We start from the raw sequence: 13,053 nt of genomic DNA on the forward strand, positions 1-13,053 counted from the left end.
GGTTATTTCCAACACAGAGGCTGGAGCCGTCCTGACAGGAGCAAGAAAGTTATTCAAAGTCCACCAGACTCCTGGAGGCTGAGTGGAAAGGGGGGAAAGGGGGGAAAGGGAAGCATGGAAACCAGTGGGATTGTACCTGTGTAGACAGCTGAGTTCCTCTCAGCATGAAGCCCAGGGTGCAACCAGTTATCACAGAAACGACGGAGAGCGTCAACAGCCCATTCTTCTTGCAGAAATCTCTCACGCTCCTGGTCAGTTCCCCCTTCACCAAATCCTGGAAAAAACACTTGAGTCGTTCCCCCATCGTCCTCCCAGCATCTCCGGGAACGAAGGAACTTTGGTCAGAGCGCGCTTCTTCTTCACTGCTCGGTAACAGAAGCTCCTCCATGCCCTCTAAAACTGTGGGGTGGCCCTGGCTCCGTGACCACCGCTGAGATCCACCGTCGAGCTAACCTTTTCCACACTGGGATTATGTGGTCACTGATCAGAGCCGAGGCAGCCCTGCAGGAGGCTGCAGGCGGCCAGGCAGACTTACACCACTAAGAAGCTTAAAGACGTGGAAGGAAACTCACTCCCCTCAGTTGTAGCATCTGCTCCTTTTGTTTTTTCATTTTACTTGTTTGGTGAAGCCAGTGAAGACAGACCAGAGTCGGATAGACAGGGCTGCTGGACTCTGATCAGGGTCAGCAACATTTAACTAATCTAGCTAAGCACACATAGTCTGATGGACTGAACCACAGCTCATGTCAACATTAGAAGAAATGCTGGTAATACTCCTGAAGCCAAGCCACAATCTGAGGTTTTATACTTCCAATGAAACTTTTTTTCTGTAACTTCGGCTGAAAAAGTTCATTAAAACAGTTCAGACGAGGACCCAGATGCAGACTGGAGACAGTGTTGGTTAGTAGGGACTGGTTTACTACAGTTCTGGCTCCAGCGAGGGGGGCAGAAAGTCCTCCCTGAGTCGTGCAGGTGGTGAGGGACATTTCAGGTGTAAAAATGAGCATAGATCTACTCTCTGAGCAGGGCCTTCCATTTAGAGGATGCTGCAGGGCGACAGCGTTGAAATAATCTGGGTGATCTAACTAACGACTAACCACAACCAAATATTACTGACAGCGCATTAGATGAGATTCATTTTAGTTTTGGGTGAACAGAAGTTTCACATTTGTTTAACTTTATTGTTGTTTACGACCCAAATTCAGTTATCAGACATCAGTTTTCCCTCAGAGATAAAAGACAAGAACGCTATGAGTAATCTTCTCCTGAGGAGGAGACGGAGACGCCCAGCCCACGGTTGGGTGGTAGGGACGGTGGGGTGGTGGGGACGGTCGGGACGGTGGGGTGGCGGGGACGGTGGGGTGGCGGGGTGGTGGGGAAGGTGGGGTGGTGGGGACGGTGGGGTGGATGGGGAAGGTGGGGACGGTGGGGTGGTGGGGATGGTGGGGTGGCGGGGTGGTGGCGACGGTGGGGACGGTGGGGTGGATGGGGAAGGTGGGGACGGTGGGGTGGTGGGGATGGTGGGGTGGCGGGGTGGTGGCGACGGTGGGGACGGTGGGGTGGTGGGGACGGTGGGGATGGTGGGGTGGCGGGGTGGTGGGGACGGTGGGGTGGTGGGGACGGTGGGGATGGTGGGGTGGCGGGGTGGTGGGGACGGTGGGGTGGTGGCGACGGTGGGGACGGTGGGGTGGTGGGGACGGTGGGGATGGTGGGGTGGCGGGGTGGTGGCGACGGTGGGGACGGTGGGGTGGTGGGGACGGTGGGGATGGTGGGGTGGTGGGGACGGTGGGGATGGTGGGGTGGTGGGGACGGTGGGGACAATATTGTTCTCATAACAAAGATATTAATTCACTCTATAAAATTATGTGATCGATGAAAAAGTACAACAATCTAATGGCCCCATGTCAACAGGAAAGTTGTCACACATCAGTGGTTGGAACACCTGGTCCAGTCTTTGTGATCCTCAGACAGCATCCATCATTATCTGTTTGGTTTTAAGGGGGCGGGGCTAAACTTCCTCCCACTGCTAGACGTCAACATCGTGTCTTTTGTAGTTTTTCTCTACCATAAATTCATTCCATATGTATAATAGTAATAGGGAAGCATAGTACTGTCTGCACTGGATGGATGTACTGGATGGATGATGGATGGATGATGGATGGATGGATGGATGGATGGATGGATGGATGGATGGATGGATGGATGAATGGATGGATGATGGATGGATGGATGAATGAATGGATGGATGGATGGATGATGGATGGATGGATGATGGATGGATGATGGATGGATGGATGGATGGATGGATGAATGGATGAATGGATGGATGATGGATGGATGGATGGATGGATGGATGATGGATGGATGATGGATGGATGGATGAATGAATGGATGGATGGATGGATGATGGATGGATGGATGATGGATGGATGATGGATGGATGATGGATGATGGATGGATGGATGAATGAATGGATGGATGGATGGATGATGGATGGATGGATGATGGATGGATGATGGATGGATGATGGATGGATGGATGATGGATGGATGATGGATGGATGATGGATGGATGGATGGATGGATGGATGAATGGATGGATGATGGATGGATGGATGCAGAATTCAGAGCAAACTGGAGCTTCTGTTTCCATGAAACTGCTTTGTCTCCAGCGTTGTCTTGTGTCCTTTCCCGGCTGGACTCCTGGGATTGTACCGGGGTGCTGCCTGGTCGACGCACCTTTTCAGGTGCATCTGATGTTTCCTGGAGAGGCTCTGAGTCGCCTTGTGCCTGAACTCTGCGACAGAAAATACTTGTCTGCTGAAATCACCTCCAAACTTGTAAATTTACCATAAATCCAGATGTGGTTTTTAGATCTGAAACGTGGTTGAATGTGAGTGACCTGAATCCAGGTGAGTCGGCCTCCTCTCATGATGCTGTGTTTAAGTGCTGTGGGAAATCAAACAACAGAGGAGAAAATGTCACGTTAAACTTAAAACTGAGATAAATAAGGAAAACCCTGTTCTGATGCGAAACGGACCGAAAGCAGCATGATGGCATTTATCTCTTTATTTACTTTTTATTCTCCTGAAATAGAGTTCCTGGACATCAGACCTATATCAGACCCTGAAAGAAAGGGTAGAACTGAATCTGGACCTGATGAAATGGATATCTTGACCTCTTTGTTGTTGTTGTTGTGGTTAAATGAAAACCACTAACCTTTAATAAGTGGAACAGTCAGCGGGGTTCTGCTCGGACACAAAAACACCAAATCTGGTCTCAGGGTCAGAGAATCCTCCTAACAGGAAGCATCCTGAGTTCTGATCGGGCTCTGATTGATCACATTATATCCGACCTCGGCTGTGGGATTAAAGCAGGAGCTGCGTAGACCCGGTTCTTCCGCTGGGATTTATCAGCTTTCTCTAAAACTATGTCAACAATCAAACTCAGGTGGATGCGTCCTAATCCAATCACAGACGTTCGCTGCTGCTGGTCCGCCAGCGAGACCAGGCCACAGGAAGCCGCCCTGACGTCACGTTTAACCCAGAGGGCAAAGATGGCTGACAGCTGCAGCTGGAGGACACGGCGGTTTCTGAACCTCTGAATGCAGACGTCTGCACAGGTATGCTCACCTGTCAATCCTCCAGGATGTGCTGCAAGTCAAGTCAATCAGTTTAATCTGTTCTCAGCAGAGATGACGCTGGAGATCCGTTTCCACCTCTCTATCCGTTCTCTGGTTTAGGGAGATCGAGCCAACTCATAGAACCTTAGATCCTGGGTTCTTCTGCCTTTTGGGCTACACATCATCACAACGTCCTTACACATTACTTACATGTGACCACAATAAGAAGTTGTGAACAAACCAGCAGGTTGGACCCCCTTCTCCTTCAGAACCTCCTTTAATCCTGGTGTGATAGATGAAGCAGGTGGAGGAAACCTTCCTCAGAGGTTTTCTCCATATTGACATGACAGCATCACACAGTTGCTGCAGGTTTGTCGGCTGCATCCATGATGAGAATCTCCCGTTCCACCACATCCCAAAGCTGCTCTACTGGACTGAGATCTGGTGGCTGTGGAGGCCGTTGGAGTCCAGTGAACTCATCGTCATGTTCTAGAAAGCAGGTGGAGATGATCTGAGCTTTGTGACATGGTGCATTATCCTGCTGGAAGTAGCATCAGAAGATGCTCCACTGTGGTCATAAAGGGATGGACATGGTCAGCAACAATACTCAGGTAGGCTGTGCTGGTTAAACCAGGCCACGTTGGTACTAAGGGGCCCAAAGTGGACCAAGAAAATCTCCCCCCACCATTACACCAGCAGCAGCCTGAAGCGTTGATCCAAGGCAGGATGGATCCATGTTTTCATGATGTTTCCAGCAGATTCTGAGCCGAGCATCTGAATGTGGAGCTGAAATGGAGACTCATCAGACCAGCAACGTTTCTCCATCTTCTATTGTCCAGTGTTGGTGAGTGTGTGTGAATTGTAGCCTCAGTTTCCTGTTCTTAGCTGGCAGGAGGCACCCGGTGTGTCTTCTGCTGCATCCTGGTCCAAACAACTGCTGCTCTGGATGTTTTCTCTTCTTCAGACCATCTCTGGATGGTTGTGGGTAGAAATCCCAGTAAATACTCAGACCAGCAACCATGCCATGTTCAGTCTAAGGTTTGCTCCATAGGGGACAAGTTCAGGTGATTCTCCAGGTGTTTAATGTTCCTCCAACCAGGAGTCCACCATCGCTTAACTTCTAAAACGATTCCCAACGTGAAGAACTCTGTAAAAGCCACCGTTTCCCTGCATGTGAACCTTGACCAATCTTTTGTTTACTCGGTTCATGGTGTTTCTGTGGCTGCAGCATTTACCGGCCTGGCATTGATACGACAGCTTTCACTGGAATGTTGACCCAGAAGCTTCCATCTGTACAAAAACTGGATGTGACCTTCTTCCTCAATCTGATGCTCAGTTAGGTTGTTTTGACCACACCAACACGACCAAATCACACACACAACCTGTTAATATCAGTTTAATTTATTCCACTTTACAAAAATTAATCCACTTCTGGAAACATAATAAATAAAAACAGAAGAAGCGATAAGAGAATTTCCAGCTTCATCAACACATAAAAACCAGGCACCACCACAGAACCTGGTTCCAGGTTTGGTTCTCAGCGGTTAGTGCCGTGTGGCAGGAAAACGCGCGATGACGGCCGCCACCAGAACTTAACACGCCTCCTGGCTCGCTCGAACCGCTGCAGTCCTCATCCTGAACAGCAGGTGTCACTGCTGAGGAAACCACGGCGCTAGCCAGCAGGAGTGTACCGGTCCTACACCAACGAAGCCACTCGGATTCAGTCCGTCTGTTGTGGTTTTAGGACCTTTACAATAAAATGCCTTTACTGGTTCTGTCTGGGACATATGGACCGGTTTGCTGCAGCTCTTCCTGAAAACAAAGAGCACAAACTTTTTGTTCAACATGTTTATTTTTGGAGTCGTGCAGCTCTGGATTGAGTGTAAGCAGCAGTATGTAACAATGGCTGCCATCTAGTGGTCACGCTGGAGATAGCACCGTGACTTCATCCATCATCTAACACACAGCTGTCAAACTCTGGTCCTCGAGGCCGGTATCCTGCAGGTTTTCATTGTTTCCTTGATCCAACACACCTGACTGAATTAATGGGTTATTGTGAAGAAGTTGACAAGAAGCTGATTTTATTCAGGTGTGTTAAATCAGGGAAACAATGAAAACCTGCAGGATACCTCGAGGACCGGAGTTTCTTTCACTGGCCAAGAACTCTTCTTTGTCCTGCCTTTATGGTGCTGATGCAGCGTTTGTGTAGAAGCTGCTGCTCAGATGAATATGGCTCATGTAGGACGTCCTACCAAAAGGCTGGAGACGCCCAGGAGTCATTTAACCCCTTAAACATCAAGAAGAACCGGACTTCTTTTCTTGGCTCTTGAACCTGAAGAACCGAAGATGCTTTTCATCATCTTCAAGAAGCAAACGAAGTCCTCCAGTTCCCTTCTCAGGAAAACCCAGGTGGGATGAAAATGTTGGTTCCTGATTCTCTGGTGGACCTCGTGTCCGTCAGTCGGGTCAGAACCAGTTTAACTATCTAGTCTTAAAAATTTATCTTCATAGCCGTCTAAGCAGCATAGAAACACGGCGCTGCGCCACGTTTCCTCTTCTTCCTGATCACATCCTGTCTTTCACCACTTGATGAAGACGAGCACGGCGAGCGCCGCGTAGCCGAGGATGAGGAAGAGCACTTTGAGCAGCCGGTCCTGTTTGTCTTCCAGCTCCCTGGAGAGAATCTCGAAAAAGGTGACGAACAGGAAGGTTCCGGCGGCCAATCCCTGCAGCAGCACCGACACCACGCCGCCCGCCAGCGTCTGCGCCGACTCGATGCCCATCCCCACTACCGAGCCCAGTGGGATCATGAGGCTGACCGTGACGCCCAGCTTGGCTGCATCCTTCATACTGAGCGAAGCCTTGGCCACGCTCACCCCGAGGGCGACAGCGGCAAGTGTCTCATGCACGGCCACACCCAGGAAAAGGCTGCCCAGCTTGGCGCGGTCCTCCTGCAGGCCAAGCGCCAGACCCTCGAACACCGAGTGGGCAGACAGCGCCAGGACCAGACTGGCCAGACGCAGAGGCCCCGCCCCCGCCAGCTCTGCCGGGCTGAAGTGGCCGTGATGGTGTCCGTGAGGTTGGCGTCCGCCTCCGGCAGCAGAGCCCCGTGGTGACGCAATGAAGGGCGTGTCGTACTCAGAGTCGCTGCCGGCTTCAGAGCCGCCGGCGTTGAAGGTCTCCAGGTCGATGAAGGACGGCTTCTCCTTCCGGAAGGTCAGGAGAGTCTGCTCCACGAAGACGGTGAGGAAGAAGCCCACCATCATCATCGTCTCTGCCAGAGGATAATTACTGCTGATCTGGAGTCGCTGGAACACGTCGCCCACCTGAGGAAGAACCAGAACCAGGTCTACGTTCAGTACATAATGCCAGAACCAGGTCTACATTCAGTACACAACGCCAGACCCGGGTCTACGTTCAGTACACAACGCCAGAACCGGGTCTACGTACAGTACACAACGCCAGAACCGGGTCTACGTTCAGTACACAACGCCAGAACCGGGTCTACGCTCAGTACACAACGCCAGAACCGGGTCTACGCTCAGTACACAACGCCAGAACCGGGTCTACGCTCAGTACACAACACCAGAACCGGGTCTACGTTCATTACACAATGCTGCCCTCCTTGTCACTAACTGCTATGTTTAATTTTGTATCTGGGACACGGGGTGCTCCCAAACAGCGACCGCCGGCGGTGAAATGTGAAGCCTATATGGAAGTGTAAAAAACTGCAGTTCCCCCCTCGTCCACTAGGGGCTCCAAAACAGAGCAAATCCCCATAGACTCCCATGTTAAAAAGACCAACTTCACAGCAGAAATAAACATGTTTAAAGCCAGGTACAAAAAACTTTGGATCTGTCCATTCGTTTGGATGTTATTTAATCTTTAAATTCGGCATAATTAGGGGCGTGTCCTTTTGATTGACGGGTATCCAATATCCGCAGTAAGAAGGGAGAGGGCAGCACAAACGCGGTTTTTAGCTGGCTAATAGTCGCTTTAGCTTTAGCCCGCCTACCTCTGTTAGCCAGTTAGCTCACGTTAGATCTGAGTTAGCTCAGTTAGCTCTTAGCTACAGGCAGCTTGGAGTTTGACAAACATCAATCATCCACCTCCACGCTCACAGCCCCCCTCTCAGCTCCGCCTCTTTGCCCATTTTTGTATTTTCATGGAGTGACGGCATGCGTGACGCTGCCAAGACGGCGACAGTGGGAACACCCAACAAGCTTCAATTCAGCTCTTCAGAAGCCTACAGGTGACGTCATGGAGGCTCCGCCCATCTTTTATATAATAATAATAATAATAATAATACATTTTATTTGTTGGCGCCTTTCTAGACACTCAAGGTCACCTTCCAGGATAAAACACAAGAATAAAACAAATCAATAAATACATTAATAAATTAAAAAGGATTCATAAAACAATAATAAAAGCAGTGTGAAATATTACAGTGAGGATGCCAGTTTGAACAGATGTGTTTTGAGTTTGGATTTGAACAGTTGTATAGAATCAGAGTTACGGAGGTCTGGGGGGAGGGAGTTCCAGAGATGAGGAGCAGAGCAGCTGAAAGCTCTGCTCCCCATGGTAACAAGGCGGGCTGGGGGGACAATGAGGTGGATGGAGGAGGAGGATCTGAGGGAACGGACTGGTATGGAGACATGAGTTCTCCCCACCAACATCATCTTCATCCTACCTGCACTCTGAGATCTCTCCAGACAGTAGAAGACAGTGTGATCATGTCTCTCTCTCTCTCTCAGTGTCTCTCGTGTTGTGGGCTGTACTGAATTAGCCGTGGTGCACCTGTGAAACAGGTATTTTTATATCTGTTTGCTAATGTGTGAAACGGTGCGTGAAGCCGAACTGCTGCAGCGTCCTGGAAGAAGAACTTGTATAGTTCTTGGTTTCTCAGCCGGGAAGCTGCTGGACAGCGACGGCTCCAGAAACAACAGACGTCGCTGCAGGGTTTCCGCTATATATGTATAAAAGCCTCCATGGTTTAGAATTAGGATTTTATTACCGATTGCGGGTAAGTTGGAGCTTATCCCGGCATTAACAGGTGAGAGGCAGGTACACCTGGACAGGTCACCAGTTCGGAGAACCCAGAGAACCCTCCATCCATCCATTTTCTATCTCTTATCCGGAGTTGGGTCGCGGGGTCAGCTCCCTAAGCAGGGAAACCCAGACTTCCCTCTCCCCGGCCAGAGGAGGGATCCCAAAGCGTTCCCAGGCCAGCCGAGAGATGTAGTCCATCCAGTGTGTCCTAGGTCTTCCTCGGGGCCTCTTTCTGGTGGGACGTTCCCGGAACACCTCACCAGGGAGGCGTCCAGGAGGCATCCTAACCAGATGCCCGAGCCACCTCATCTGGCTCCTCTCGATGTGGAGGAGCAGCGACTCTACTCTGAGCTCCTCCCGGATCACCGAGCTTCTCACCCTATCTCTAAGGGAGAGCCCGGCCACCCTGCGGAGGAAACTCATTTCGGCCGCTTGTATTCGCGATCTTGTTCTTTCGGTCACTACCCACAGCTCATGACCATTTGCTCGATTTACCGGTTGATCTATGTTCCTACCCAGAGAACCAGTATTTATATATATACATATATATATATATATATATATATATATGTATGTACATAAATATATATATATATATGTATATGTGGAATATATGGAAAAATGGCACTATGGACAGGAAAGAGAAACAGCTAATTTTATTGATTTTAAATCACCAAAATTTGTTTCAACTGCTTTAATCTTTCATCCATTTCAGCTTCCACCTCTTCCAACCAGGAAGACCTTTCTGTGACATGGTCAGTTTTTTTAACTTCCACCGGCGTCTGGACTCTAGAGGTTTTTTGATGCAGATGAAGATTAACTGTCAAAATATCTTCCAAAATTTTTACAAAAAGAGAGACTTGGGTCAGCTGTTAAATAATAAATGACCTCATAAAAGGTTTTTTAATAATGCAGAAACTTGAATTAAAATGACAGAAAATTTATGAAATTAAAAACATGTTATGTATTTTTAACTGAATCTTTAAATTTACTTCAGGATTTGATGTTGGTTTGAGCCGTGTGAGTTCACCTTGTCTCTGACAGCGGGCAGCAGAGCGTTGAAGCATGTGGCGAGGAACACGCCTCCTCCAAACGAGTTGCACAGAGACAGCGCCCGTCTGTACCTGCTCGCCTTCTCGTTGTCAGCCAGCAGGAGGCGCACGGGGACCAGAACCCCGGCCAGCATGAGGCCGAACAGTCCCAGCAGGCCGAGCAGCTTGGCCACCAGGATCTGCATCCTGATGCTACAACCAGGACGGCGTCATGCGGCAGAGCCACTGGGACGTCTCTGCCGGCTTTACTGGAGGAGACACAAACACAGACTGTTGAAGGAAACTAGTTTGAACCAGTCCACCCACAACAGCCACCTGGGCTTCAGTTCCTCCACCCTCACAGCTCTGCAGCAGCAGATGTCTTCGGACTACAGAACAGAGAGATAACAAGCCTGAAAAGATCCAGTGTAATGGCAGGACCTCAGAAACGGAAACATGACGTTTCGCCTGCGCTTCGAAAACTGAAACCCGAAGTTTCAACCACGCCTCAAACGCGGAAACCCGAAGTTTCAACCACGCCTCAAACGCGGAAACCCGAAGTTTCAACCACGCCTCAAACGCGGAAACCCGAAGTTTCACACACGCCTCAAACGCGGAAACCCGACGTTTCAACCACGCCTCAAACGCGAAAACCCGACATTTCAACCACGCCTCAAACGCGGAAACCCGAAGTTTCAACCATGCCTCAAACGCAGAAACCCGACGTTTCAACCGCGCCTCAAACGCAGAAACCCGACGTTTCAACCGCGCCTCAAACGCGGAAACCCGGCGTTTCAACCGCGCCTCAAACGCGGAAACCCGACGTTTCAAACACGCCTCAAACGCGGAAACCCGACGTTTCAAACACGCCTCAAACGCGGAAACCCGACGTTTCAAACACGCCTCAAACGCGGAAACCCGACGTTTCAACCACGCCTCAAACGCGGAAACCCGACGTTTCAACCGCGCCTCAAACGCGGAAACCCGACGTTTCAACCACGCCTCAAACGCGGTAACCCGACGTTTCAACCGCGCCTCAAACGCGGAAACCCGACGTTTCAACCGCGCCTCAAACGCGGAAACCCGACGTTTCAACCGCGCCTCAAACGCGGAAACCCGACGTTTCAACCGCGCCTCAAACGCGGAAACCCGGCGTTTCAACCACGCCTCAAACGCGGAAACCCGACGTTTGGCCCAAGTGTTAATACTCCACTGATGATCTATGATGAATACAGGGCGATTATGTTGAATCGTGACGGTGAACCCCAACATACACAACTAGTCATGTGTCAGGTGTGGTCTGGGTCTGATGTCTAAATGTGAAGAGGATGATGAAGACTGTTTACATTCAAGCTGTCACTGAACCAGAACACTTAGCCCATTTACGCTTCAAACTCTTTTCTGGATTTTAGTTGTTAATCATCTTGTTAGAGGACAGGCTGTTCTGCAACAACTACTTAGTCAAAAGTTTACAAGAAGTCAAACAAAGTTCACCTGTACAGGTAATAGTACATTTAGGTTCATTCTGACATGGGTGTCCTTAATAAAGGATGTTTTACACTAATGTGAAGCTTTCCCAAGTGGGATTAAACCTGAATAAAAGTCAGATTTTATTCTATCCACCAACTCTAATGGTATAGTTTTTATAAGTTGAATTATGAAGAAATAACGGGCAGCTTTTTGGCAGCGGTTGTCATGGTGACTGCAGGTACGGGAGCTTCTCTGATAATGGATTTTTATTCTGGTTCCCAGCTGGAGGTCAAGGTGCTGAGAGCTGATGGAACCAAATCAAAACAGCTGATCTGCAACCGGAAACTTGGAGACTTGATCCAATTTATCTTAACTGATTAAATTAACCGGCATCTAGAGGGAGTTTAAACCGCTTTAAACTGGATTTTCCGGTTCAAGCGGACATTTCATCATCTGTAAGAGCTCATCTCGTCATCGTCTTCAGTCTGAGGACAAACGTCGTTAAAAGTCTGCCAGAGTCCACATGAACTATCACACCGGCGGTTTTTCATATTAACATCACCGGTGGAGGAACTCAGCTCCGTCAAACCATCACCTTCATGTTTGAGACAAAACCGACACATCTATGTACTTCCGGTGGACTGTCCGGCTAACAGCGGTTAGCTCGCTAGCCTCGGTTAGCTCTAGCCAGCTAAATAAGCTAACATAAACGGAAACACTGCTTTGCTCGATGTTACTAAAGATGAAGCACCACATCGGACCACCAGGATCATGGTGCACCACAGGCATCACACACAGACCGGGTTTACCTGTCCGAACTGCCGTCCTCCGCCACAGCAGGTGTATGAAAATACTTCCGCTTCTACGTCAGGCGCTCCGCAGACGCTGAGTGGTGGATATCCCGGTGACGTCACGAACCAAGAATTCATTTACAGATAAAGATGGTTTTGTTTCCTTTTTTCTGTGTAATTAGCAGGAATGAGCTGGAAAATCTCCAAAACGTAGACATAAATCCAGTAGCTGAGTCAGACCTAGTCGGTCCGGTTCTAAGGATGTTAAAGTGAAAACTTTTATTCTTCATCCCAGTCTGAACCCTCAGAGAAGTTCTGTCATGCCTTAAAGTAGTCTTCAGGAATAGCTCCCTGGGATCATTGAAGGACTTGTCAAAACTCTCAGGATTTTTCCGTTTTTTGTTCTGGTCTCTGTCTATATGATGGAGGTCTGGGTTCTGGGTAGGATCCATCCCTTCATTCGACCTGTTGAGGTCCGGGTTCTGGGTAGAATCCATCCCTTCATTAGACCTGTGGAGGTCCAGGTTCTGGGTAGGATCCTTCTCTCCATTAGACCTGCTTCCTCCGATCTCCAGTCCAGTTCTTGGGTCAGGTGACATACCTCAGGCTTTTCTTCCTGCTTCCTCCCTTAAGAACGGCTACCTGACAGCCACGTTTCCATGGAGACCATATCTGATGAGGCTTTAGCCAACAGTAGATGGATCAGCTGAAGGTCCAGATGCATCTCTCAGGTGCTGGTTCAGGTCTTTGGGAATCACCTTGTTGCTGCTGAAATCCTGCTTTCTGTCAGACTGTCTGATCTTTGCTGGTTTCACACATGAATCTAAAGAAACTGGAACAGATGATGCGTCTTTGTGACAAAGAGCCTAAAGATCCAGTTTAAACCGGTTCTTTACAGCCTGTTAATGAGTCATTCATCACAGTCAGGTGTGTTAAAGCAGGGTTACCTCTAACCGCTAACACAAGCAGGGCCGTGTGTCCTGAGGACCAGGACTAAGAAACACTGGACTAGACTACTATAACACTGTCCTTCCAGGTCCAGAACCCTGCTGCTCCAGGCCTCAGTAAGACCAGGAAAATTTAGAACTCCA

At 49.3% G+C, this 13,053-nt stretch overlaps 2 protein-coding genes across 3 annotated transcripts in view; both read right to left on the minus strand.

The window, feature by feature from the left end:
- The window catches only part of slc1a8a (solute carrier family 1 member 8a), a 38,510-nt gene extending 38,122 nt beyond the window's left edge, over positions 1-388 (minus strand). Inside the window, exon 1 of the mRNA XM_042006181.1 lies at positions 137-388. Within this exon, the coding sequence (XP_041862115.1) occupies positions 137-388 (252 nt within the window). The remainder of the gene's footprint in view (positions 1-136) is intronic.
- A 4,618-nt stretch (positions 389-5,006) lies between these two features.
- Positions 5,007-12,067, minus strand: LOC121652938 (zinc transporter ZIP3-like). 2 transcript variants are annotated; one of them, XM_042006092.1, is made up of 3 exons: positions 11,981-12,067; positions 9,701-9,970; positions 5,007-6,947 (listed from the first exon to the last, which is right to left on the minus strand). In XM_042006092.1, the coding sequence occupies exons 2-3, from the start codon at positions 9,905-9,907 to the stop codon at positions 6,201-6,203; spliced, it is 954 nt and encodes a 317-aa protein (XP_041862026.1). In that variant the 5' UTR covers positions 9,908-9,970; positions 11,981-12,067; the 3' UTR covers positions 5,007-6,200. The 2 variants fall into 2 exon arrangements, with proteins under 2 accessions (XP_041862026.1, XP_041862025.1); XM_042006091.1 differs by lacking the exon at positions 11,981-12,067 and adding an exon at positions 11,767-11,893.
- Between the last annotated feature and the right edge of the window lie 986 nt (positions 12,068-13,053).

The sequence above is a fragment of the Melanotaenia boesemani genome, chromosome 14 (genome assembly GCF_017639745.1).
Source record: "Melanotaenia boesemani isolate fMelBoe1 chromosome 14, fMelBoe1.pri, whole genome shotgun sequence".
In the NCBI taxonomy this organism is placed as follows: Eukaryota; Metazoa; Chordata; class Actinopteri; order Atheriniformes; family Melanotaeniidae; genus Melanotaenia; species Melanotaenia boesemani.

Excerpts from the sequence above, each read along its gene's own strand:
- LOC121652938 (XM_042006092.1), bottom strand. The coding sequence starts at position 9,907 with ATGCAGATCCTGGTGGCCAAGCTGCTCGGCCTGCTGGGACTGTTCGGC. Across the intron at positions 6,948-9,700 it reads TGCCCGCTGTCAGAGACAAG|GTGGGCGACGTGTTCCAGCG; the intron begins GTGAACTCACAC and ends GTTCTTCCTCAG.